The 26,802-nt window shown below is 35.9% G+C and overlaps 2 protein-coding genes across 2 annotated transcripts in view; one reads left to right on the forward strand and one right to left on the reverse strand.

Annotated features, from left to right (window-relative positions):
• The first annotated feature begins 226 nt into the window (after positions 1-226).
• On the forward strand, positions 227-1,804 carry LOC142349964 (replication factor C subunit 3-like). Its single transcript, XM_075401834.1, has one exon. It carries the CDS (start codon positions 301-303, stop codon positions 1,396-1,398), a length of 1,098 nt encoding a protein of 365 aa, XP_075257949.1. The 5' UTR covers positions 227-300; the 3' UTR covers positions 1,399-1,804.
• A 12,961-nt stretch (positions 1,805-14,765) lies between these two features.
• Positions 14,766-26,802, reverse strand: part of LOC142349924 (uncharacterized) — a 51,571-nt gene continuing 39,534 nt past the window's right edge. Inside the window, exons 6-11 of the mRNA XM_075401779.1 lie at positions 26,356-26,682; positions 25,883-26,082; positions 23,354-23,529; positions 22,777-22,962; positions 16,042-16,203; positions 14,766-15,399 (exon numbers count right to left, since the gene is read on the reverse strand). Coding sequence (XP_075257894.1) covers positions 15,086-15,399; positions 16,042-16,203; positions 22,777-22,962; positions 23,354-23,529; positions 25,883-26,082; positions 26,356-26,682 — 1,365 coding nt within the window. The 3' untranslated portion in view covers positions 14,766-15,085. The remainder of the gene's footprint in view (positions 15,400-16,041; positions 16,204-22,776; positions 22,963-23,353; positions 23,530-25,882; positions 26,083-26,355; positions 26,683-26,802) is intronic.

Genomic DNA, 26,802 nt, shown 5'->3' on the forward strand with positions numbered 1-26,802 from the left:
CCCTCTTTGGAGTCGAACAAATAGGACGACTCGAGGAGCTGTTCTGGAAGTAGAATAGGCATTTTTTTACTTCAGCTCTACGCATTTTTCTGTTCATTAGCATGTCTGTTGTCTTCGTTAATTCCATGTGACGCTTATTGAATTTGTAACCTTTATGCTACTGATGAGAAGTTAACTTTAAAGACATGACCTTAGAGCTTGCACAGCCAAAATAACCCATAATTAACATATAGGTGATTTGATATTTTGTACTTTTCAGAAGTTATTTGCTGGCAAGATTGCTAAAGGTGCAGCCTTCAAATGTCATCCTCGAACAACGCAACTGGACTGTGGATTGATCAAAATCAGCCAAAGTCATTCAAAGAGCTCTCTTTCCACTCCAATGTCTCGAACTGCCTCAAAAGAATGGCCTCAAGTGGAGACTTTCCCCACTTCCTCTTCTTCGGCCCATCTGGAGCAGGGAAGAGAACCCGAGCCATGTGTTTCCTAAGAGAAGTGTACGGAGCTGGAGTAGACAGAACCCGACTCAGTCACGAAACGTTTGAGACCCCTAACAACAAAAAGGTCGAAATTAACCTAATCGCGAGTAACTACCACTTGGAGATAAATCCAAGTGATGCGGGTATCTATGACCGATTTGTGATTCAAGATTTGATTAAAACAACCGCACAAAGTAACCAATTGGACGCATCCAATCAGAAGTCATTCAAGGTTATCGTCATCTCGGAGGCTGATAATCTGAGTAAAGATGCACAACACGCGTTGAGACGGACAATGGAGAAATACGTTGCGTCTTGCCGCTTAATTTTGATAGCCAATTCAGTAGGGAAAGTGATTCCTGCTTTGAGGAGTCGATGTCAAATGATAAGAATTCCCGCTCCAACGGTCGAGGAGGCTGCTAAAGTTGTACATCAGGTATCAAGGAAGGAAAGGTTCTCGATAACTCTGGAAACAGCTACCAGAATCGCGCAATCAGCTAACAGGAACTTGCGTGTTGCGTTGCTTAAGTGCGAGGTGATGAAGTTGAAACAAACTCCTAATCCACAAGATGCGGACCTTCCAGAGGCTCCTTGGCAGTCGTATGTAAGAGAAACAGCCTCCATTATCCTCGCAAAGCAGTCCAAAGAAACAGTTCTTCAAGTTCGCAAACGATTGTATTGTCTGTTGGAAAAGTGCATCCCGTCTCAAGTGATATTTGTGGAATTGACCAAATTTATGATAGAAAAAGTCGATTTTGGGTTTAAGCCAGTCTTGGCCCGATTGGCTGCGCATTATGAAACGAGTTGTAATATGGGTGATAAAGCCATATTTCACTTGGAGGCCTTTGTTGCCAAATTTATGCATCTGCTGCTCGTTTACCAATCCGAGGGATTTTGTGACAAACTTATGATCGAGTAACTGACTTCAATTAAGTCAAACATTTTCAAATTGAAAACTAGAGCTTGATTGTGATTGAGATATTAAACTTGGGGCCTGATATTAACTTCAATTAGGTTTTCAGGGTCCAATTAGTTTGCAGATAACTAAAAGTAAGTTTCCTGGGTAAAACCGAAAGCCTTTCAACTTATCAGACCCCTGGTTTCTTTGTGATGCAAATTTGGGTTTTAACCATCGGCATCTCTCCCCCTAGCTGTCGTAACGATACCATATAGGGGAAATAATTTTGGGGGTGTTGATATAATGTAAAGAACCGGAAATTTGACATCTTGATATCTGGTTTGATTTATGATATGTGATTGTTAATTGGTAATTATTTCGTTTGTTTTGAAGTGAGGTTTGATTAAAATTTGATTGAGAGAAATAATTTTTTTTCAGACAGTGAGGGTAATATACATCAATACTGAAAAAGAATGTCCCCAATAAGTAGGAAACGCCAGTATAGAAAATTTGGTTAAGATAATTTTGAGTAACAATTGCAGCGACAAGCTGGTGAATCGGGCGAAACGAAAGTGATGAATATCCGAATTCTCTCTATCTATTTTTCAGACACAGACATTAAAAAAATGGGCTCTCAAGATCTTTGCTGAGTTTGATATTTTCTGGCCGACTTGACTGAGTTTTCACGCATAAATTCTTGAGATTGTCTTGATGTAGGTTTTCTCTCCTTCAATCTAGAGTAGCTGAAATTAATCATAGCAAGGCAGTTGTCTACAGTTAACTACAAAAAAAAGTACCTCAAATTAGAAGTTTCTTTTCTAATTCCTCTCGAATGAAGTTTGAAGCAATTATTATCAACGCGTGTTTTTTATGGAAAATGTTTGCCTGACCGTTTTTGCGCCTTTGTTCTTGAACATTATTTTGCTCTTTTGATGTGACTTCCTGATTGACTTTCACGCTTGAGTCGCTAGATGTTCTACCGACTTGTTTCGAGCTCAGCAAAATAGCTCTTATACTTCTGTGGAAAATACAACACAATCAGATTGACATGCATCACAAGTTGTCATTGTCCCAACAACAGACTCGCTCCCAAGCCAGCTGTCTATTCGAAGTTCCAGCTAGCAAAAAATCAACAGTGATGCAAACTTTACGTGAGATCAACTCATGCTGCAAAGAGCTTCTTCGACGAAACATTATTTCTTTTGACATGCCGTTTACAACTTACAAAAATACAATCCACAGGTTCCTAATGTCATCTAGATCAAAGTTCAATTCAACTGTCGCTCGCGTATTCCTCATAAAATGCTACTGTCACCTCTGTCGTTGAATTGCTAATTTCTCTATACTTTTTGTTTCATATATTGTTTTTTATCGTTTCCTTTGTACTTCCCGAAAGGTGAATTGAGTTTTCTACTATTACTACTACTGATTTCTTGAAATTTGCGTGATCTAAATTGCGCTTATTCAGAAATTTGTTAGCGAGGGTATTTTTTGTGCATATGCACATTTATTGTGCAATATCACTTCTCGAGTCACTTTTCCACGCTTGACTTTTTTATTTATCCGTGGCCTAAAACTTTCTTATTCAGAAATTAGGTCTGTTACTAAAACAAAAGGGATAGTAAGATATATCACAAGGGCCTGAAAGCTGAGTGGCTGATGCTTCAGTTTACTACATTCGAAAACGGGGGTTCGAAAATCTCCATGAGCGAAAGTTTTGCAGCCGTAAAAAATTATCTAGGCTACCCCTTTGAATTAAATTGCCCTGCCTGTCATTCGAGAGCAATTTGTCCGCCGTTAGTCGGTTTATGTTTATTACCTAATGCTGGTGTCCGGAGACCATGGATCTGCACCCATGTCATTTTAAACCTGTCATTTTATTTTGCTTCATAAATTGAAGAAGACCTTCGCAATCTTGACTAAACTAGCAACTGACGTCCTGAACATTTTGTGATTTGTCGCAATTACAAAAAGAGCTACACATCACATGTGACAGATGACATTGGTTGTCTAACCACCAGTAACGGCTTGAAGGGTGCCGTAACATTATTTTGTTCAGAAACGCAGGTTCTGAATGCCTTTTTGCTTTTTTCATGCTCTTTGAAATAATAGATAGCCAGTTTATGCTAGCTTGACTTTTCGCATGTAGTATTTGCAGTAGTTATGGAGAAAAATTCAGGCATAAAAGGCATGTTTACTTTCCATTTATTGTTAGGTGTTCAAATAAACAGGATTCGGGGATCTTTTCAACAATTGCCCCCTTTGGTAACTAGTAGAGAATCGCTCCTTCTGTGCTATACTTTACCACTGTTACTTGGCTAATTGCCATAGCATGACTTATTTTATTCAATTCACGTTCCAATATACCGATACTCTTTGATTGACATAGGAGACACATTTATTTCATTAAGAGATAAACAAAATTCTTAATAACATCAAAAACTAATTTGACTTCAGTTAATTTTCCAAACACTACTGTTTGGATTTAATCACAGGGAGTATAGTTAACAAGGAGGCTCGTTAATGTGCGTTTGCACATGATGTTCCGACCCGAGCTCATCTACATTTTTAATAGCCGCACAGCGATAGCTGAGGCTATTATTGGCCTTCTCTTGGTTTTTTTACAATTCAAAGAATTTGAATTGTATTGGGGCGCTGTCTTTTTTTTTAAGATCTGTTCACACATTTTCACGATTTTTGAAGTCAAATTGGAGTAGTGATTTTGGTCACGCCGAAATAGGAAATGGAGCGAAAAAGCGAGTGGTTTTGCGACATGAATTTTTTCGCTCTAATTTTAAAGTAGAGTGAGAAAACGGTGTTTGAACAAAAGTTCGCTTTCTCACTAGTGGTTTTTTGTTCACATGCGGCAATTTCACTCTGATTTTTACTGTTTTTTCGATTTTTTGGATCGGATTTTTTTCACAATGGTTTTCCCAATCCATTCGCAGCTCATTCTAGTCCTAGTTGTTTGTTTGAATTTTAATTCTCATTTCTCGGTAGTGGTTTTTTCGTTCACATGCGGCATTTTGATATTGATTTTCTGTGTTTTTCTTACTTTTTTTGTTCTGATTTTTTTAAAATGGTTTTCTCAATTCACTGATAGTCCTTTCTAGGTCTAATTCTTCTGTGGAGTCAATGAAAATTCTTTGAATTGTACGTCAGGACTTGTCCTGCTATGTTTTTTTATTTCGTCGTCATGATTTTTGTTACGACCATATGACGTCACAGCCATTTTTTGTTCATTCGTTCATGCAATTGCAACTGAATTGCATGTGTGACGTCATTTTTCGCTCTTAGTGGAGCGAGTTTTTTGTTCATGCGCGTGATTAAATTTTTGGTCACACTTGACTTACCTCACTCTCAACAATGACTTCCTCAATTTGAAATTGACTTTTATTTACTTTAATTCAAAGAGATAAGGTCAAATGGGTGTGTATCACTCTAAATGAAGGTTATTTGAGATCAGCTAATAGAGGCAGCAATAACTTATACAGATTTTTAATCAAAATATAACAGATCAGCCTTCAATGAAAGGACGATTTTTTTTGGTCTGTCTTTTTTACTGTTTTTTTAGACGCCGATCTACGAATCTATTGCGGCTATTTTCTGGCAATCTGCCAGCTATGTTTTATTAATTGTCAACCAAATGAAGAGGTAATCAAAATTAGATGTTTAAAGAAGTCGTTACACACCCAAACTACTAATTGTATTACATAATGCCATGCCTCATTAGAGCGCTCACGAGATCTACCCTTAATAAGACTACGAGAAGAAAAAACAAAGCAAGCAAAAACACTATTTTTTACGGCAAAAACAACATCTAAATTTAAAAGCACCTAGTGACAACGTCAAAATACAATCAGACAAAACGCTAATTACACAAATTTACTTTTTTAATGTACAAAGCAGATGGGGCTTTTTTTTAAGGAGACTACGTAACACCACGACAAAAGAAGAAACATTGAGGCGATACTCAAAATATAAATTAACATTTTTTAAAAACTCATTAATAATCTCATTAATATAAACTCAAATAAATAAATCAACATATTTTTAAACCAATTAACTTCAAACTTCTTAAAGACCAGCTTTTAACAAAAGGTTTTTGTTAAATTCACTAAAACGTCATTTAGTTAGACTAAGCCATAGAAGCGGCTTATTGTGCAGAATAACTAAAAAAAATAAACATTTTGCGAAAACATATTTTTTAGGTAATTAAAATCATTAGCTATTATCCGAATATTGTTTTTATTTCATTTATTATTTATACTAATGCAGTTAAAATTATACTAAAAGGTTTAATATGTTCACCTGGGCTTCATTTGAAAATCATTTAAAATATCACGCGAATTTGCTAAAAGAAGACCAAAAAGAAACACAAATATTGACCACTCACAAAATATTTATGAAAACGCATATTGTCCAACAAACAAAATTATAGTTACGACATAATATCAATAAACACGGTAGAGTTTGAATGACAAAAAAGCGGATGGGACCTCTCAGTGATGAGAATATGTTACAAGTTGACAAAAATTTGAAAGTTTCAAAAAAATTGAAAACAACTATCAGGAACTTTAGCTTTACACTGACTGCATTGAATAAGTTAACTCAATAATCAATTACAAGCTTATGAGAACTCTGAGCATTTCGAAAAATTTTAAGGACTACATAAAGAATTGAAACAGGAAAAAACAGCAAATTCAAAAAATAGGGTAAAGTGTCTAAGCCATTTAAAAATGAACTATTCAGTAAAAACTCTTCATTTTCAATTAACTTTTCAACAGCAATGATACTTTTTTGTAACAAAATGACTTTAAAAAACAACAACTAAAGAAAATTATATTAAAACGACAAAATTTTTGAGAAAACCCGAGGTTTCGAAGCCATTAAGTTCAATAGTTTCAACGGAATTCAATAAATATGCTAAGTTGTGATTCGATGGGAAGGCAATGATATCTATCATTCCTAGGTCGTCAATAAGTCTTCATAATAAGTCTTATGACTATGAAAAGGACAGCAAATACAGGCAAAACAAAGTGTTCCGTAGAAAATAGCGAGAAGAAAGTGTTGAAGTCATTAAAACCATACGTTTTTCTCTAAAATGTTTATCTATGATCAATTGAACTACTTCTCCTATCAAATGAGAACTGTCATTGTTAGGATAACATTATAAGATTTCAAAAGGAATTAAATTTATGTATAAATGCTCAATTTTTTAAAAAGAAAAGTATGAAAAATTGTGGCATCGAAGTCATAGAACCAATAAAAGATTAAACCGCTAACCAATTTAATTTTGGTTGCAGTAAAAAAGGAAGTGCTCCTGTCATTTTTGAGATTGACTTACAAGTACACATAAATAAGTTTAAAATCGGCTAATTAGCTGCCCACTTAAAGCTCTAGATAGGTTCAAATGATGCCCATAAGGGAGCCTGTTTCAGTTTTAGTCAACAAGACTGCCATAGGAGTACAAAAATTCTTTAAATGAAATTCAATTTTTCATTCAAAATTACGAAAAGTCGATGCTATAAAAAACTTGAGCGATTCCTTCAGAACTAATTATTTGTTCATTGGGCATCATTTGACTGTAAATGATTTTTTTCCTTAGCGGAACCTTGACATGAAAAGTGACTAGTCTCAAAATGACTTAAAATAAAAAACAAAAATATGAGGTTTTTAAAAACTAGCTCTCAATTAGAATTTGATGTCTTTTAATATTAAAATCCCCTAGGAGACATTAACTAGCCTTTTTATTGCCTTTCATCCATTAGGAACACAAAAATTTTTTGATTTTGAAGCGTAAAATGTAATTTTGAATTAATATCTTGGAAAAAAAATTTGAAAAAATTTCCCCTAAAAGTGAAAAAAATCTTGTCAAATTCGTGTTCACACAATACCTTAAACCTCAATAACTCCTCGGAAAAAAAACGAAATTCAAAAAAATCTTTATTTTCGAATTCAACGCTGGACGAGCCTTTTGATGATACCACTCAGATTTCTCTACGATGAAGATATCGATCGGCCAAAATTGACTCAACAAAAAAACACATTTGAGTATATAGTCCCCCCCCACGCACACACACAAACAAACAAGTGGGGTCGGAACAATAAGCGTTTGCTGATGTTCAGATTCCTGTTACCCGCAGAATAGGCACCTTAAACTACCATAACTAAAAGGCAATGTTCTTGAGATAATTTCTTACAAAACGGGGCAAATTCTTCAAATATGTTTGATAGTTTTGTTCACTGCAAGTTTTGAACTATCAAAATTGTTCTTTTTCGGAATTCTATCGAAGTGATTTTTTTTCATAAATTTTTGTAAATCTTGATATTCGTATGTTTGCATGAAAACTTGTAACTTGAATTAGTTCTTGAGGTTTTGTAGAAGACAGAACAATGAGTCGTCATAGTTTACCTTAAAAAGCGTTACCATTTGATATATGGTAGAGCAGAAACGACTGAAGCTTTAGAAATACTTTTTCATGAAAAAGTAGGCGAAATATTGTGGAGCTCACTCCTTTTTGGGTTTCAAAAACGTCGCTCGAAATTTTGAACTTAAAATGAAGCGTAGCTTATAAATTGTAAACTTGAGAATTAAATATCTATGGTGAGACTGGTGGCTAAAAGCGTTTCTTAATTGCTGATTACTGACGCAAATGTCCGGGTGTTCATTCCAGGTGATTGGGCTGTTGTCATTTTCTTACGTAGAATTCTCGGAGAGGCGATTCCAGGCAATTATGGCCAAAATTGGTGGATTTGGCGCCCAAATCACAAACCTTGCACGAGTTAGCAAAAACGTTTTCAAGAAACTATTAAAATGTGCCAACAAGTTGTAGTTTGATATGTTTAGCATCAAGAGAATGTTGACCCTGCAAGATATGAGATGAACAAAATTAATTTCGAAGCTTGTTACGTGCTCCTGCTCCCAAACATATCTTATGCATATAAACAACATCAAGCGATGCACTGTTCATTTGCTCAGAAGACTTCTTCAGATGGAATAGAACCATGTATCTAAGAATAACCAGGTTGACGTCAGTAACCCTTACATAATGCAGCAAGTGATTCCACTCTTAATTTATTAATAGCCGCAAAGCGGTATCTGAGGCTATTTTGGGCTCCTCTTGGTTTTTACAATTCAAAGAAATTGAATTGTATTGAGGCGCTGTCTTACGACTCGGAGAGGAGTATTGGTGGAGCGTCTTTTTATCGGTAATTTTGTTGGAGTGTATTTGAAACAGGAAGTGAAATACGTGAAAACAACGTGCTAAGTTCAAATTGGTGAGAGAAGAAAGAGAGTTGCTTTCTGTTCATGTCCCTTATTTGAGAGAGAGAGCGAGAAAAGTAAGTGTGAAAAAAAAAATACTAAGCGCGAGAATTTTTTTATCACGTGCGGATTTTTCAAAGCAGATTTTGTTTTTAACTCCAATTTTTTCAATAAAAGGTTTTTCTTCTTCAGTGAAAGTGTTGCTTTATCGCTCTTTAAAGAATTTCGTTGGAATTTTTATAAGGAAATTTATTAGTGAGATTTTGTTGCGAACTACATGTATTTCTGTAAGCTTTTTTCCAAAAAGTTTTATCTCAAATGTAAATCTTATCGGATGCCTTATCAGTTTCTGTCAGTTACAAATAATTAGCATTTTTCTCTAATTTTTCTAAAATGTATAATCAAGTACGAGATGTATCAGGTTAATGAGTGTAGTGAGTTTCCTACTTCAAGTCTTTTCAGGGATTCTTTTGATTGATTTAAAGATCTGTTCACACAATTTCCTGGTTTTTGAAGTAAAATTTAAGTGATTTTGGTCACTCACGCCTAAATAGGAAGTGCGACGAATAAGCAAGCAATTTTGCGGCGAATTTTTTTTTCGCTCTAATTTTAAAGTGGAGTACGAAAAAGGTGTTTGAACAAAAATTGATTTTTATCTGTTGATTTCTTTATCTGATTCTTTTCTAAATAGTTTTCCTAATCCATTCTGGTTCAAATTTTGTTCATTGGTCCACTCAATGCAAATTCTTTGAATTATGTCAGGACTTTGTCGTCACAAGCACTTCAAATCTGCTTTTTGTTCATTCGGTCATGCAATTTCAGCTGATTTGCGAGCGTGATGTCATTTTCACTTTTAGTGGAGAGTTTTTTGTTCATTCATGTGATTAAAATTTTGGTCACGGGTGACTTACCTTCCTCTCAAACGTGACTTCCTCACTCTGAAATTGAATTTATTTTAATTCAAAGAGATAAGGTCAAGTGAGTCACTCAATTTGAAGGGTATTTGAGGGCATCTAATAAGCGCACCAATAAATTCCAAAATATCACAGCATTTAATTTAAAAAGATTTTTTTGGTCTGTGTCTTATACTATGTTTTGGAGACTGCAGATCTACGAATCTATTGCGGCTATTTTTCTGCCAATCTAACAACTATGTTTGATTTTGTGTTGATCTACTAACCTGTCTGATTTCGAAACTGGTATAGTTCTCAATTTTTAAGTCACCAGTTTTCGTCATCAGCTGCAATATCGATAGCTGAGCGCAACTATTAGCCTTCTGTCGGATTTTTGCGGCAAAAATTTTTTTACGACCGAATGAGGTAGCGCTTATTTTATATAAGCTTTTGTTATTTAATTCTTGCAATTTTGCTACTCAATTTTGTGCGTGACGTTTTTTTTTACAGCTTTTGGAGCAAGTTTTTTCTATTCGCGGTAATATTTTTTTGGTCTTATATGGCGTACCTAGCTCTAAAATTGACTATTCCTCTCTCAAATTGATTTTTGCTTTATTTAATTGTAGTAGGGGAGGTCAATTCAGATTATCTCAATGCAGTTCGCAATTATTTGGTAGCTTTTCAGTCTGAACTGAATATGTTCGACAAGTAGCAAAATAGTTGTTTTTCAGATCTCATTATTTTATTATTTTGAAGCCAAAGCTCTACGAAGCTATTTCTGACATTTATTTCATTTTAGCAGCAGTAGTGATCATTTATTTTCATTTTAGCAGCAGTAGTGCCTTGACTTACAGCTTAGGTTTTAACAGCCTTTGTATATCATTCTAGGAGTGAACGCGAAAGGCCCGTCATCTTATTTAATAGCTGTATGCTTATGAATTTACTGCCAAAGCCTGTGCATTTACTCTAGGTCGAAATGTTTAAGAAGAATTGCGAAATTGTGATTGATCATTGAGCTCCATTCGTAAGATTCAAATTCCGTAATTGCGTGGGGGTACTTGTACGCTTTGAAGTCGAAAATTAGTAGTGCTGGCAAGAAAAGCATGAGGTGCACTATCGAAACTCTAAAACTTTGTACATATCGTTAATCAATTAAACTGATTGAAAAGGTAAATGAAAGAAACGCAATTTCCAGCGGGGAAACAAAATCAATGAAGGAGCCTTGTTGAATTTTGGTGGAGAAACTTAGGTTCACGTGACATGAAATATGAAATAATGGTTGCGTGAAGAAAATCAGAGGCAAGAACACAGCTGCTGATGAGGCAGGTGTCCAGTCGCGTGAGATTATCCAAATTAATCTGCTTTAGCCGCTATTTTACTGAATCTCACGCTTGGTGTAGATAGCCTCACAAGGGGGTTAGGTTAATTCGGGGCTGGGTTTTAATCTGATGCAAGAAAACAAAATTTCCCTGAACACAAAATGGCTTCACAGCAGTTTCAGTGAACTGCGAATTTCGCAGACTAGGAAAGATGTAAAACTTGAACTGTGCTTTCATGCCCTCAGGTTTCAAAAAGTTTCATGCCGGGTATATTGCCGGAAAATAGTCGCCATTGCTACGCATAAAGCTATCCGATCGGGATTTAAACAACAGAAAAGAATTGAGTTTTGTACAAACACATTTTTAAAATGCTAACTATTATGATGGCATTTTGTAGTTGGACATACTCCTGTTTCTTCATGAGAGGATACAGGGGCTAGTATCAATACACATGGTAAGTTGCTGGCATCTAAGTCATTTTCTATTTTTCGATAATTTGCTGTTTAAAACCATTTGAGCAGAATGGGTTTTTTAATAATGAATTGATTAGACAATTGTGACAATTACTGCTCAAAAGCACTTTGAGCAGAATGAGAGAAGAGTGAAACTTGAAAGATTTCAGGTCAAATATTGGAGGAGCTCTGAACTAAAGAAAAGCGAATTAAATTTTGTCCAAATTGAAAGTTCAAACTTTTTTGATTTCGTTTTGTAGTTAGACGTTCTCGTTTCACAATGAGAGGATACATTATCAATAAATAGTAACTAAAACTTATGAAAACAAAGTTCGGGTGGCGATCATCAAAAACTGGTCTCTTTGCGTCTATAACGTTTCTATTTTTGATTTCTTGTTTTGATAGTGACTCAACAGAGTCACTATCAAAACACGAAATCAAATAGCTTTGCATTTTTTCAGGGACAAAAACCCAAAAACAACCCTAATTTGAATGGTAAATGACTTTGAAAATCACTTGCACAAATTCCGATAAGCAGCGAAAAGTCAAATTGTCAAAAAAACATAACCGACTAAACGTCGGAAGAATTGAACGACTAGTGGGAGCTCTAATCAATTGCAGCCTGCTTCAGTCGGGGGGGGGGGGGGGAGGGGTAGCCTAAATGGGACTAAAAAGTTCTATAGTGGGCCTCAAATAACCACATTAGAGGCTAACATATACCACTATTAAGATTTAAAGTAAAAAAATGAAATCAGTTTCGGCGCACTTTTTATTTCACTTTTAGTATTAAATTGCCGCCAATTGAGTTCAGCTGCTTGAAATTGTGATAGAGAGAGAATTTTAGATCACGCGAAATGCAAAAAGTCAAGGGCGTAAAAGTCACTCGAAAAGTCAAAACCGTCAAGCGAAAATTTTGCATAAAAAAAGACACACACGTTTACAATAATTGCTATGAACTGCGTTCAAGAGCAATTAATTAGCACTCAAAAACCAAAAAAAAAATTGTTCAAATATGTTTTTGCAATGTAAAGATTTGGCTGAAAAACTACTCTGTAGTGGACTACCAAACCAATTGGCCAGTGCCCATTTATCTTTTTTTGAACAATTGCGAGAAATTGGTAAAAATAATTACAAAATTTCCCAATTTTTGTCATTTCTCAACAAAAGGATGCATTATGACAAGAACTGTAATCCCCTAGAAACAAATTTCCGTAGAGTGAACGGCATCGTTTCAGATCACTGAATAAAAACATAACCAAGAGCAATTGAACGCTTAATATATATAAGAAGCGTGATATTGTTCTTCAGCACCAGTTCGTTGTCTATAAAAACTATCCAGTAACACATTTTCAAGCTTTGAAAAAGTTTCACTGGCCGTTTAAAGATGGCTATACACAAAATAATAACAATTTAAAATTGTAAAATTAAATTGTTTTTAAAATTGAAAATTTTATTAGGAAGTCGCACTCAAAAGTTTCACTTGCACCTAAAGGACGGAAAGCTCAAGTGCCGGATACAAAATTTCTAAAAAGTGCAAAATTAGTATTTTTGCGCGTTTGTTTGAATTACCGAAACAGAATGACTTTTGCAACTTGGGCGTTAGCTGTTTATCCCGTTTCGAAAGTAATTGAAAAATGGGATCTTTTCCCTTTCTGCCCCCCGCGTTACAGAGCACGTGTCATTATGTAAAAACATGCGTCGGGGGGCACATACAGAAAAGCTCCGAAGAATACTTAACATTTTTAAGTGCAATTTATTTCGCTGTCATTTTGTAATTGAACATACTGCTGTCTCTCAGTGAGAGGCTACAGGGTCTAGTATCAATACCAATAAGCATTATAGATAGTAAAAAAAAAATGAGAACAAAGTTCAAGTACCGGGCATCTTAAAATGGGCTTAATGGGTTTATCCCGTCTCTATTTCTGACTTTGGTGTTTTTATACTGCCTCTCTTCATTTTGAATTGCTTTGCTGAGCAGCTGCTGTTTAAAATGACTTTGATCACAATGACAGAAGAGTGAAACTAGCCTAGAGAAGTCAAAGATTTCACGCAAAATGTTAAAAAAGCGGCAAAATGGGTAATCAAAAAAAAGTTCGACGAAGAAAAAAATAGGAGCGCTATAATAGCCGTCTGAGAAGATGAGGGCGGCTATTAAATTAGCCGCCGTTGCTTCCCATAACTCTATTGGGATTGGAAGAAAAGGAAATACCAACAAAAATTTATTTTTGTATAAAAACATTTTTAAGTGCGATGACATCGATTTTGATGTCATTTCATAATTGAACATACTCCTGTCTCTCAGTGAGAGGCTACAGGGTCTAGTACCAATACCAATAAGCATTATAGATAGTTACAAAAACTAATGAGAGCAAAGTTCAAGTACCAGGCATCTTAAAATGGGCTTAATGGGTTTATCCCGTCTCTATTTCTGACTTTGGTGTTTTTATACTGCCTCTCTTCATTTTGAATTGCTTTGCTGAGCAGCTGCTGTTTAAAATGACTTTGATCACAATGACAGAAGTGTGAAACTAGCCTAGAGAAGTCAGAAAGATTTCACGCAAAATGTTGAAAAAGCGGCAAAATGGGTAAAGCGAAAAAAAGTTCGAGGAAGAAAAAAATAGGAGCGCTATAATAGCCGGCTGAGAGAGTAAGTTAATGTTCCTCGGGAGCAAGTTAATGTCCTCGGCAAACTGAGTTTATCTCGTTTCGCAAGACGAAAGTCCCGGAAATGAAAGTCACCGGTCATACGAAACAATGTAAACATAGCCGGCAGATTGCCGGAATAGCTGCGAAAGAATAGACCTGCGTGCCATATAATAGAGATAGAAACAGATACAGATCTAAATTGAAAAAAAATCGACGCCGCTCAAAAAACTAGGCGAAAAACATTCAGCGATAAATTAAAAAAGCTTGTTAAAATTCCACAGAAGCCTCTTATTAGGGACCTTTACTACACATATGAGTTCCTTTGACCTTGAACAAATTCAAATTAAACTTAAGTTTTAAAGTGCAAAAGTCATTTTATTGAGTGAGGTAAGTCACGTATGATCAAAATCTAATCACGCAAATAACCTAAAAACTTTAGCTAAAGCGAGTGAGAAATGACGTCACGCGCGCAAATGCCGTTAGTGAGAGAAGAAGTCATTCAGAAAATTTGACTTTTTAAGCTTTGCTGTGTGAACAAATGTAAAACGAAAAAAGAGCGTCAGACGACGAAACAAAAAAAACCAAGAGCACCGCAATATAGCTACGCTCAGCTTACAGCTTCGCAGCTATAAAAACGAAAATCTCGCAATTTAGAACGCCCTTCTTGATTTATGCTAATTTGAAAATCATCGGGCTTTCAAAGATGTTCTTATCCATCGTGAAGGTTTCTTAAGTCAACTGTCTATGATGCTTGTCTTAAAAATTTACGCTACGCTCAGACATCCGCGGGCCATCTTGTTATGAGGGAAAATTACCGGATAAAATTTATTAGGAAATAATTATAGGTTAAGAATTCAAACAACGTCGGGTAAAAGCCTATGCTCTCTATTTGTAATAAGTTAAAAACATGAACAGAGCACTCTTTCTATGTTCGACGAACAACTTGATCCAATTAGAAATTTTCATCGACATTGTCGAAAAACTTACTACTTTGAACAATCTTTGTACAAGCGTGCTCTTTTCACTAATGGATCTTAGATCCTGTAGTTCAGTTGTATCAGTTTGCTTCATGAGTATTTTCACATATTTATTCAACTCAGTTCATAACAGGTTGCTTGAGGTTTCTGAAACTCAGTTTTCACTCTCAGTCAGATTCCCGTTAGAATTGCTTCGATTCTGGTCTAGATTTTCAACATAGTTTTTCGATTCTTTGCCTAACGGAATCAGCGCTCCATTTAAAGACTGAGTTGCACTAGCTGAGATAGAAGAGGCTGTTTTAACAATGGGACTCGAGTTTGCACTTGAAGATGAGCCATTGTTGTTGATGGCAGCTGCTCTGGCCTGTTTCATGTACTGCTGTCTCACTTCTCTCAGAACTTTGAGGAATTTGTCGCGAGTCACAAACAGCTGATGGTTCCGTTTGAACCATTCGTTGATCACTGCGTCTGAAAAAAAGTATGGGAATTTTATCAGGTATAAAACATTTTTTCGATTGGTTACCTAATTAATAGGTGCCCTGATCTCAGCAGGCTATTATAGCGGCCATTATTTTGTTTTTAATTCGTCCAAAAATCGAAACGAAAAAACCACAAGCCCAATTTTAGATGCCCACTACTTGTACTTTGTTCTTATAAGTCATCTCGAATGTTTGTTGTTAATGATAATAGCCCCTGTATCCCCTCATGAAGAAACAAGGGTATGTCTAACACCGTAATGACATCAAAATAGTTCGCACTAGAAATATTTTTATACAAAAATCAAATCTTCATTGTTCTCTGTCCTTTCAATCTGGCGACTATTTTCCGGCAATCTGCCAGAAAATAGCCGCTCAGAAAATAACCGTTTTCACACTATGCCTCTTCAACAGTCAGTGATTTACATACTTAGAGACCAGTAAGGCGCCATGAGAACTGCTCAAAGGCTCTAAGAGAAATGCTCAGCAACTTAATAACCCCGGGCTTTTCCCGTTTTTGAGTAACAAGCGTCAAGAAAATCGGTAAAGCGAAAAATCGAATAAGACCAGCAGGACAAATATAATTGGTGAAAACTTCGTTTTAGAGCAACTAATAAGGATGGTAATTACTCACCATTAGGGTATAGTTCCATTGATATCAGTTCGAAGGCAATGGCGCGTTTCCTCGTCAACTGTTTGTTTGCAGACTGACCAGCAGTAGCAGCAGAACCTGCTCCAACTCCATTCCCTGCTTTACCACAGCCGTTATTGCCAGAGTTTCTCTCGTCCGCTGAACCTTAAAGACAAACAGTACTGAAAAACCCGTAACGATTAAAAAGATTTGCAGGTTTCGAATATAAACTGACTACAGTCTGAAGAATTGCTCTCGAACCATAGGCGGTGGCAATTTAATTTAGAGGGGATGTAGCTTAGAAATGTTTTATGTGAGCAACAAACGACTACACAGGGGTTCAAAACATGGACCTCCACGATACCAGTCCAACATCTTTACCACTAAGCTTCGATGGCATTGCCTCTATCACTCACAATAGCTTTTATAGCTTTATTTCAGAAAGAAAGCAACTTAGATCACTGAAAAATGAAGAACTCGAGCGAGAAAAAGTCACTCAAGAAGTCAACGAATTTTCTGAATAGCGCAAAATAGCCAGGCAAAAATTTTGCATAAAAATGACAAGTTTAGAAAACTTGCTTCAAACTTCGTTCGAGAGCAATTAAACAGGGTACTGACAAGCTGTTTGGTGGTTCTCTGTTTGTCGGGATTGTTCTGTTTTATCAAATTATATCCCTTCAGCTGCTTTGAAATTCCACTTCGAAGGATCAAAATTTAACCAGCAACTTAAGTTTCGCTCGAGGCAGATAAATAAAGATTTTCAACAATCAGAGGGACCGGCGAGCGAGAGGAAGACAGATGACTGTCCGAAAACTGCCCTGAACGCTATGATTTTATGTCTCCTCAGCAGATTCGATAAATTGCACTCGAGGCTAGTGGAGCTCTAAGAGAGGTTGTCACCTACTTAACTCCCTGCGGATTTAACCTGCTTTTCAGGCAAAAATTTAAACGCATCAGACGAAAAATCGATTGAGCATATATCACCGACATATTACCTCGTTTTTTTCAGAAATTTATCTCATCTATCACTTCGCGCCTATCAAATACAAGCAGGACAATTAAAACTATCCCGTGAATTGACTGAAAAATTGACGGCGGCTTCACGCAAAAAAAAATGTAGACAACTCATAGCACGTTTAAATAAACATTCTCAATGATTTTCAGTTTTGAAATATTTAGGTTGACAGGCAAATAGCTTAGTTATTGTTCCATAAATCATGCGAGCTAATTTTTAAGGGGAATGAAGCCCAAGCTAAACGACAACCTAATGCTGAAGGGCCAATAAATGCCAAAAATTTAAAATGACGGCCGAAATTGAGCTCCTAAAAACGAAAACAATTAAAAAGCGAGAACAGCTTTGTCATAACAGCTCTGCGCGAAAAAAGCGATGGAAAGATGCTCTACTTGGGTACAATCTACTGATTTTCAATAGAACTGTTTGCCTTTTATACTGCTACAAATTGCACTCAGCGCGTGAAATAGCTTTGAAGGGGGAAAGCATTAAACATAGAATTCCGATGACGCCGGCTGGGATTGAAAACAGCCGGCAGGTTGCCGGAAAATAGCCGCCGTTGACGCGCTAGACGCACATGGGGATTGAAACAGAAAAAAAAAGATTGAGATTGAAATTGACAAATTTTTTTCCTAATTTTCAAAAAATTGTTCCAATTCTGTGAGCAGTTTCAGTTAGATTCTGAAGACAAGTATTCTAAAGACAACTCTCTGCCTTCATCCTCCAGACAAGTATTCAACATAAACCACCAGAAACCAACGAAAATACCAAAAGCAAATGCAAACCGAAGTCGAAGCGCGGTTTAAAAGGTGGCGTTAATTACCATCTGAGAAATCGCAATTAGCAGTTCACTGCCGATTGAACAAATTAAAAAGCAAATGCAGTTTCAGTTAGATTCTAAACCTATACTTACTTCAGCTTCTAACCTGAAGGATATTAGGCTTAATACTAATATCAAACGTGAAAATCGTGACTTATGTAAAACGAAAAACGTGATCAAAAGGTAAAGCGAAATAAAACAAAAAGGAGAGCGCCTAAATAATAGCCGTTTAAGAGGCTGACGGCGGCTATTAACAAGAACATAAAAAAATTGATTGTTTTGCACACAAATGACAAAAGTGCGCGCAATTTTGATTGCTAGGCACTTGTTTCTTATTGAGAGGATACATGGATTAGTATCATCAGCAATAAGTATTACACCTGGTAACTGAGACTAATTAGAAGAAATTTCAAACACCGGGCATCTAAAATTGGGTGGGTTAATCCAGTTGCTAATTAAAATTCGTTTCTCCATATTGACTCTGCTTATTTTAGATAGCTTTTGTGAACAATTGCTGTTTAGACGCACTTTGAGCGAAATCAGCGAAGATAAAACTGGATTATAACACTCGAGAAAATTACACGCAAGATATACAAAGAGCAGCAAAATTGAGTACAGCTAAACATGATCGAAATTTTTAAGGTTGTTTGAGGAAAAAATTTTTTTTTAATTTCAGATTTCTCAACAAATACACTTTCATGCCAAAACTACTAGCAAACTTTGATACCAACAAAACTAATCGATTGTTACCTAAAATTCCTTAGGTAGCAAAATGCGCACTTCAATTCCCGATGAATGGAATGAAACAATGCAACAGCCAGAAAAATAGTCTAAAAAGCTGGAACGCAGACAAACCTTTAAATTGGCATGAAAGTCGTACTAATTACTCACATTTTCTTCACGCTTTCGACCCTACAATTACTACTATACAAAATTCAGAGCCTCTCAACCAAAAAACATAGCCGACAGATTGCCGGAATAGCTGCGAAATAGACTTGCGTGCTGTAAAATACAGATGGAAAAAGATACAGAAATGAGTTGATAGAAGTTATCGCCACCGCCTATAAAACTTACGAGTTTAATTCAAAGGATGTTGTTTTTGGGTGCAAAAAATGTTTCACTGCCGCGGCTTGAACGGCCAATCTCCTGATTAACAGCCAGACGCCTTAACCACTCGGCTGTCGGACTATACAATGCTTTTTTCTTACAATCAACTTTGTTTTAGCAACAGACAACTTCTGAATAACCGCAATTTAGATCACGCAGAAAGCGTGAAATCAAGCGCGAAAAAATCCATTTCAGCAGTGACCAGACAGAATGTTCTAGAACAAATGTAAAACGAAAATGAAGGGTCAGACGACGAAACAAAAAAAACCAAGAGCACCGCAATATAGCTACGCTCAGCTTACAGCTTCGCAGCTATAAAAAACAGTTAACAAAAACTCAGATCACTTACAGAAAATTTTTTCACAACTCAATATCTCGCTCTCTTGAAATCAGCGGTATGATCAAAAACCAATCTTCTCGCTCCACTCTCAAATTTTGTTCAACACCAAATCACTTCACATTTCCCTACGCGTTTCGCTTCCTGCTTCAAAATCCACGTCCATCAAATTGTTTAAAAGGATACTTCTCTACTCCTCTTCGCGTCGTAAAAATACGGCACAATTACTGTTAGAAGGTTGAGAGAAAACGCCCTAATGTAAAAAGTGCATAAGATAAGCTTAACAAGAATCTCTACTTGTTAAACTTATACTTGGCTAGAGACATGAAGACTCGAGGAACAAGAAAGAACATGAGAACGGGATACAAAAGATACCCAAGTTCGAAAGCTTAAGACCAATTGGTGTACCGGCTAGCACACTAGAATTGCAAGGAAGAGATGCTTGTTCAAAGCCAGAAATGCTCCATTTTCACAGTAATTGCGCCTGCGTAGATCCACTAACAAATACTTCTCTTCAGTCGTATAAAGGAGAGCTCCCAATTAATAGCATTTGAGAGGCTGACGACGGCTATCAATAATAATAATACAAACTATTATCAGTGCATTAATTTGTACAAAAAACACGCATTAATTTCTTTACGGAATAATTGTTCCGACCCTCTTGAGGGGCGAGGAACTATATACTCAAATGGGTTTTTTTTTGTTCCGTGAATTTTCGCCGATCGATATATTCATCGTAGAGAGTTGAGACTGGTATCATCAGAAAGCTCGTCCAGCGTAAAATATGGAATTAAAAAGATTTTTCTAATTTTCGTTTTCTACAGGGAGTTATCGAGGTTTAAACTTCCGAGAAAATTAGTGAATTCACATTGTTTTTATTCACATTTTCCGGAATTTTTGCCTAAATTTTCGCAAATTTTGCTAAAATTTGTTAAAATTTTTAAGAATAGTGTCGTTGATTTTATTTTTAAAGACAAACAAGCATTGTTGATTGTTTTGATTAAATTTTTTGGTCAAAAATTCTGGATAAATATTTCAAAATTCAGCCTTTTTCATCAATAACAGCGCGAAATAAGCTACTTTAGTCCACTTTGATTAGAAAAGCCGGCAGTACACTCCCAAACAACAATCACACAACCTTTGTAGACTCAAAAGAGGGCTACTCCTACTTCAGCGTCCGCTGCGAGTGCTCTGTAATTAAAACTTCGCCGTTTTTTGCTAACTTTACTCGTTGATTATCAAAAATGCTGATTTTATTTTTGAGTTTTCAACTAACAAATTAACTATATCTACAACACTCGAAATATCAATTGTCCTAGCGGACAAAAGGCATTAGCAGGGCTAGTTTTGGACCAATCTTGGACTGTTACAATCCAAAAAGAAATCGGATTGTAATCAGTCGGTCTTTTTTGAAAAAAAAAAGACTTTTAAATAATAAAGAACAGAACACATCAAATCAAAGCTCAGGAGTGATAGGTTCAATTGGCTTCCTAAGCAGCTCCAAGCTTATTTTTTTTACTTGAATGGTCCTTTTTGGACTTTAGAAAAAATTGATTTTTAAATAAATAATGGCTTAATTAACTTTTCCTCTATTTTTTTTCTTAATCTGTTCAAGTTCTAGCTTAGTGTCAACAAAGAAAGAAAGCTTCTTCATTCTACTGATTTAAAGTTCAGTCTCGGTTGCGGTTTTAAGCCTGAAGTTCTTGTTTTCTGGCTTTGATACTACTAGATTTCAGATTTTTTTTGTTTTTAGATATTTGCCAATTTTTCACGTTTTCTAATTTTGTCACATTATCACATTATTGACAGTTCTCATATCACATTATTAGCGTTCCATATAAGGCACAATTGAACATAATAAAATCTTGAATGATATAGATTATCGTTTTAACGGCCTCGACACCTCTTTCTTGAAGAAATTAATTGAATTTTTTAATTTTGTCTTTAGCTGTCATTTTCACTTTGTCGTTTCGGTCCTATGAAATTTCGTGTATAGTGATAGGTTTCATTGGTTTTTCATGGACTAATAGATGAGCCGATATTCTGATATTAGTAGATAGCTGATGGCTTTCATGATTTTGAAAAAAATCGTTTTCCAAAACTAAAAAAATTTTTAACTTCGCAATTTTGTTCTTTTTATTTATCTTTTTGTTACCTAATCTCGTTAGTTAATAACAAGTCTAATATGACATTATGGGTGTCAAGGGATGGTGTCAAAAGGGGATTGCTGTCCTAATATCTATGTTTAAAGAATTCGTTATGACCTTACTGGCGTCGACACAGGTTTTTCACAAAAAAAAGCAAATTAATTTAATTTTTTTCATATTTGACGTTCTTGTTGAAGACGCAAGAAATATTCTGGATAACATCAGATCTCGAGGGCTTCTTTTGTATGAATAAATGACCCTATTTAAATAGTTCTTTTGTAATTAATGTCTTTCATGACCTTGGATGCAATTTTATTTCGAAAAAAAAATCAAAAGTATTACATACTTTTGCCCTTCGCTTTTTTATCTACTTGTTACCTAGTCTCACTAATGAATTGCCACATACTACATTGTCTCTTTTTGAAGAAGGCGCAATTTAATATATTTTGAGGGCCAAAATATGGCTTGACGGTTTTGACAGCGTTTTCCGGCAAGTTTCAATTGAATTTTTGTTTGTTTTTTTTTTGTTATTCTTTTAGCCGCTTAACAAAATAAATAAGGAATGGTCTTAATGCCCTTCTATAGAAGCATTGGTAATCGTAAACCTTAGGGATATTTTACTTGATTTCTAATAGTTTTCATTACTTTGAAGTTAATTGTTTCAAAAAAAATAAGCGAATTTTTTAACTTTACTGTTTTTGTTCTTTTTTGTCTATTTGTTACCAAACCCTTTTATGGACTGGTCCCATATATTTTCTGGTAATTTATAAGTTATTTTGTTTAGTTTTTGCTTGATTTGACGCTACTTTGACTGTGTTATTAAATTTCGTTTTTTGAAAACGGACAAATTTTTTGATGTAATTAATGTTTGTTGTTGTTGTTTGATTTCGCTCTTCGTCTTGACTCGCTTTCTTAATATTGGCATATCTCTAAAGCATCAATTTTTACTCCACTGAGTTGTTTGCTTTGGAGGCTATCGTATCGTTCATACAAAACTTTGTTGAAAATTACTTGTGTATTTTTTGGGTTTTTTGGGATTCCCAAAAAATAATTTTTGGGTTTTTCTATCTGTTCCTCATTTGGTAGACAATTATGCCAAAATTGTGGATGGGCGGGGTCGGAACCTTATGTGCCATCGCACATTACCGAGCCGCCTTGTTGTTATAAAATTTCATTCATTTTGTATTCGGTTCCTTATAAAAATTGCAAGTCGAGCACATAGTTGCAGAACAATTCATCCTCAGATCTAGCACCTTATGACTGATTTAAACCCATTTACAGCACCTTTTGTTTGTCAGAAAGGAATTAGAATTACCTGGTGAGCCCTCCGAGTCAACTAAGGGACTGTTCTGTGCACTGGCTGAGAGGACAGATTGCGCTACACTACTGTACCCCGAGCCTCCGCTGTTGTTAACCCCGCATATGTTCGAGGAGCTGCTACTGGAATTCTTCCTCTGGTTGCTGTCATCTCCTACATTGCTTCCGTCGTTAACCAAGGCTGCTAAAAAAAGCTTGCCATTTTATAGCGCATTCAGGGTTTAAAGCGACACTTTAATTCTATAGTAATATTTATTCTATAGTTTATATTTATTCTATATTAAGGCTAGGAACAGTTTCCAGAGCGATAAAAACATTGAAAAATTGGCTTCATAGCCTGAATTCGATTTTTTCTACTCAGCTTTATGTACATATCTTACTTTGTTAATGTTAAAATTCCATCAGTTTGGTAAATTGAAGTCTTTTACTACTACTACTACTACTACTACTACTACTACTATCTTCTGATAGAAGCGTTGACATGAATTGATGTGAAGTCCTCAGTTTTTTAAAAAATAATACAATTAAGCACTTAAATTAAATACAAAATAGCATTCACGTTGAATGATACAAACTTTGATAGGATGCTCGTCTCTTGCGGGGGTATAATGAGTCCACTGTGACGTTGGGATTGTCTGCCAGCTGCCTGTTCAGGGAGAGTAGAGAGGAATCACCCCCACCTAACATGCCCCTGGATGACCTCCCGGGCAGTTTGGAGAACTTTGCTGTGAAGTCCACCTCTTCCAACATTCTAAACAATAGATTCAGAGGCATATGCAATGAGTGGGCAAAATGAATACAGTTTCAGCTAAACTTAGTTTCTGTATTGCTCTATTAGACGACGAGTAGGGCGATCCTTTAAAATTTTTTCCCGAAAATATTTTCAAAATCTCTTCCTTTTGAGGATCTTTTGAAGTCAAGGGCCTAAAGGTCACAGGAAAAGTGAAAACCGTCATGCAAAATTTTACATAAAAAAATAAACGACTGCAATAATTCCTTCAAACTTAGTTCTTGAACAATTATACCCAAATAATAATGGTTGAAATCAGTTCTTAGTTTAGTTGATTCTCCGAAAGTTTTATTAGGATCAGTCTTGTACCCACAAATCACCAAAGGTAGTAGATAGCACCTACAGAACTGAGTTCGTAAGAAGTCAAGAAATCAACTTCAAATAATAGAATTCAAAAGCCAACTTGAATTTGCTTATTCGAATCCACATTTAAAGACTAGTAAGCAGAAGCCCATGAAGATCAAACAGAAGATCATGTTTTCATCGATTAACTTAAAAAAGATAAACATACCCGGCAGGTTGCCGGAAAATAGCCGCCGTTGATTCCAATAAGCATGATTGGGATTGAACGAATAGAATATATTGAAAAAAAAAGATTTTTGTACAAAAATATTTTTTAAGTCCGATTTATTTTGATGGCATTTCGTAGTTGAACATACTTCTGTTTCTTAGAGAGAGGCTACAGGGGCTACTATCAACACCAATAAGCATTAGAGGTGGTAACTAAGACATATAGGAACGAAGTTCAAATAGCGGGCATCTAAAATTGGGCTTTATGGGTTTATCCCGTTTCTATTTCTGACTTCAATTTTTTATACCGACTCTGTTCATTTTGAATTGCTTTGCTTAGCAACTGATGTTAAAATTCACTTTTAGCAGAATGAGAGAAACTAGCCTAGAGAAGTCAAAAAGATTTCACGCAAAATGTCGAAAAAGCGGCAAAATGGTAAAGCGAAAAAAAGTTTGACGAAGTAAAAAAACATAGCAGGACAAGTCCTGACGTACAATTCAAAGAATTTTCATTGACTAAACAGAAAAACTAGACCTAGAATGGACTATGAGTGAATTGAGAAAACCATTTTAGAAAAAAAATCAGATAAAAAATAAGAAAAAATAGAAATCAATGTCAAAATGCCGCATGTGAACCAAAAAAACCACTAGCGAGAAATGAAAAATTAATTCAAACAAAAAACTAGGTCTAGAATGAGCTGTGAAAACCATTTAGAAAAAAATCCGATCCAAAAAATCGAAAAAACAGTAAAAATCTGAGTGAAATTGCCGCATGTGAACAAAAAACCACTACCGAGAAACCGAAATTTTGTTCAAACACCGTTTTCTCACTCTACTTTAAAATTAGAGCGAAAAAAATTCACGCCGCAAAACCACTCGCTTTTTCGCTCCATTTCCTGTTTCGGCGTGACCAAAATCACTACTCCAATTTGACTTCAAAAATCATGAAAATGTGTGAACAGATCTTAAAAAAAAAAAAAAAAAGACAGCGCCCCAATACAATTCAAATTCTTTGAATTGTAAAAAAATACGAGCGCAATAATAGCCGGCTGAGAAGATGAGGGCGGCTATTAACAAGGGAATGATGCAAGATGAAAACATTTCAACTAAGTGACAAAAGAGATAAAGGAGAAAGTTGCAATGCATTGGATGCAACCAAAAACCTTCATTACCTAAGACAGCTGATAAGCTATATGAGGACACTAAGAGTTAATGATTGTACAAATCAGAAAAGTATAAAATTTCGAAATAAGGTCAAAAATTTTCTGGACAGTTTTTCATTCGCCCTAGCCGGACACTAGCAGTGAAATAAACAGTTGAGAACAATTAGTTAAGGAAGGCCACAAAACGAAAGACAAAAATACGCTCCAAAAAGATATTCTGATTTCAATCTGATTTCCCTATTTCGGAATTATATTTAGAGGCCTAATTTCAATTTTAAATTCAATGTAGCCTTATAATTATCTATTTTGCGTAAACTCCATTCACGTCAATTAGAGTTTAAATTTTCTATTTACATTTAATAAAAGTGCCATTTGAATAAGTTAGTCGTGTACGCCTAGCTTATCACACACGATTAACCTTAGACTCTATACAAGCTCCAGTAACAAATGACGTCACACACTAGGTGGCAATTCAAATTCAGTGGCTGAGTGGCACAATCAATCAATCCATAAAAGATACCGTTTTACTACTTGGTACCTGCTCAAATTGTCGAACAAAAACGAGGAAGAAACCGACTTAAAAACGATGAGACCAATAACAATCTTCCCAGCTAGATATCTTACTTTTCAAGATATCTTACTTTTCTACATTGGCGTTTTGATTTCTGAAGCTGACATGAGTGATCTGTTCTTCCTCCTTGCCAAAGTCAACCTGGGATGTATTGCCGCTTGTTTCTTTAGCACCGTCAAGAGAGCCGTTAGAGCCACTGGTGATAACTGAAGACAATTGCTGCTCACTTTTCTTCAACCCGTTGCTGACCAAACCTTCTGCCTCTCTATCCTATAACACCAGAGAAAACAATTTAGTACATTGCTAAGTGTTATGTTTAAGACTCAATATCCATTGCCAATGACATCAGTAGTTTAGTAATCCTTTTATTGCAGAACCTACTCCAACATCGTGGTCAGTCTAACATGCGTTTTAAACCAGCAAATCCAGTTCTTCCGATGCAATTCAGTTATTAATTCCTTTTCTTGAACTTAAAGCATAGAATGAGCCTTCAAAACTCGAGCTTCGGCTCCAAACGCCATTAACAATTTTATTTCTGCTTACTTTGGACACTTTATCTTCCGGGTTCTGCTTAGTAGCACTTTTGTGCAACTTGTTCCCCGTATTTCTACCCGCAATGACTGCTGCTGTGGCTTCTGAGTCGCATGGAATGTTAGCCAGAGGTGCCTTGACCATTCTGCCCCCGGGAGCCATAGTCCCAGTGGAGATGTCTCCTACGTTGCTACTTGATATGAAGCCGCCTCTGTTACTTGTCGATGAGGAGCACGAGGTTCTGGGCGAGTTGATCTGTTGGGGTTGCGGTTTCGAATTCGACGATGATACACCAGCTTGCTTGATTGAGATTTCACAAGGCTCGTTGTCTGTTCCGGGCTAGAAAGAAATTTGCAGCACTAATCAATTGAATTTACAGAATTTTTGCTAGTTAATTCATCCATTCTGATTTACTTACCAAAAATTAAATTTTGTGCAATTCATACCGAATCTAGATGA

Source organism: Convolutriloba macropyga, chromosome 11 (genome assembly GCF_964194025.1).
Source record: "Convolutriloba macropyga chromosome 11, txConMacr16.3, whole genome shotgun sequence".
NCBI lineage: Eukaryota > Metazoa > Xenacoelomorpha > Acoela > Convolutidae > Convolutriloba > Convolutriloba macropyga.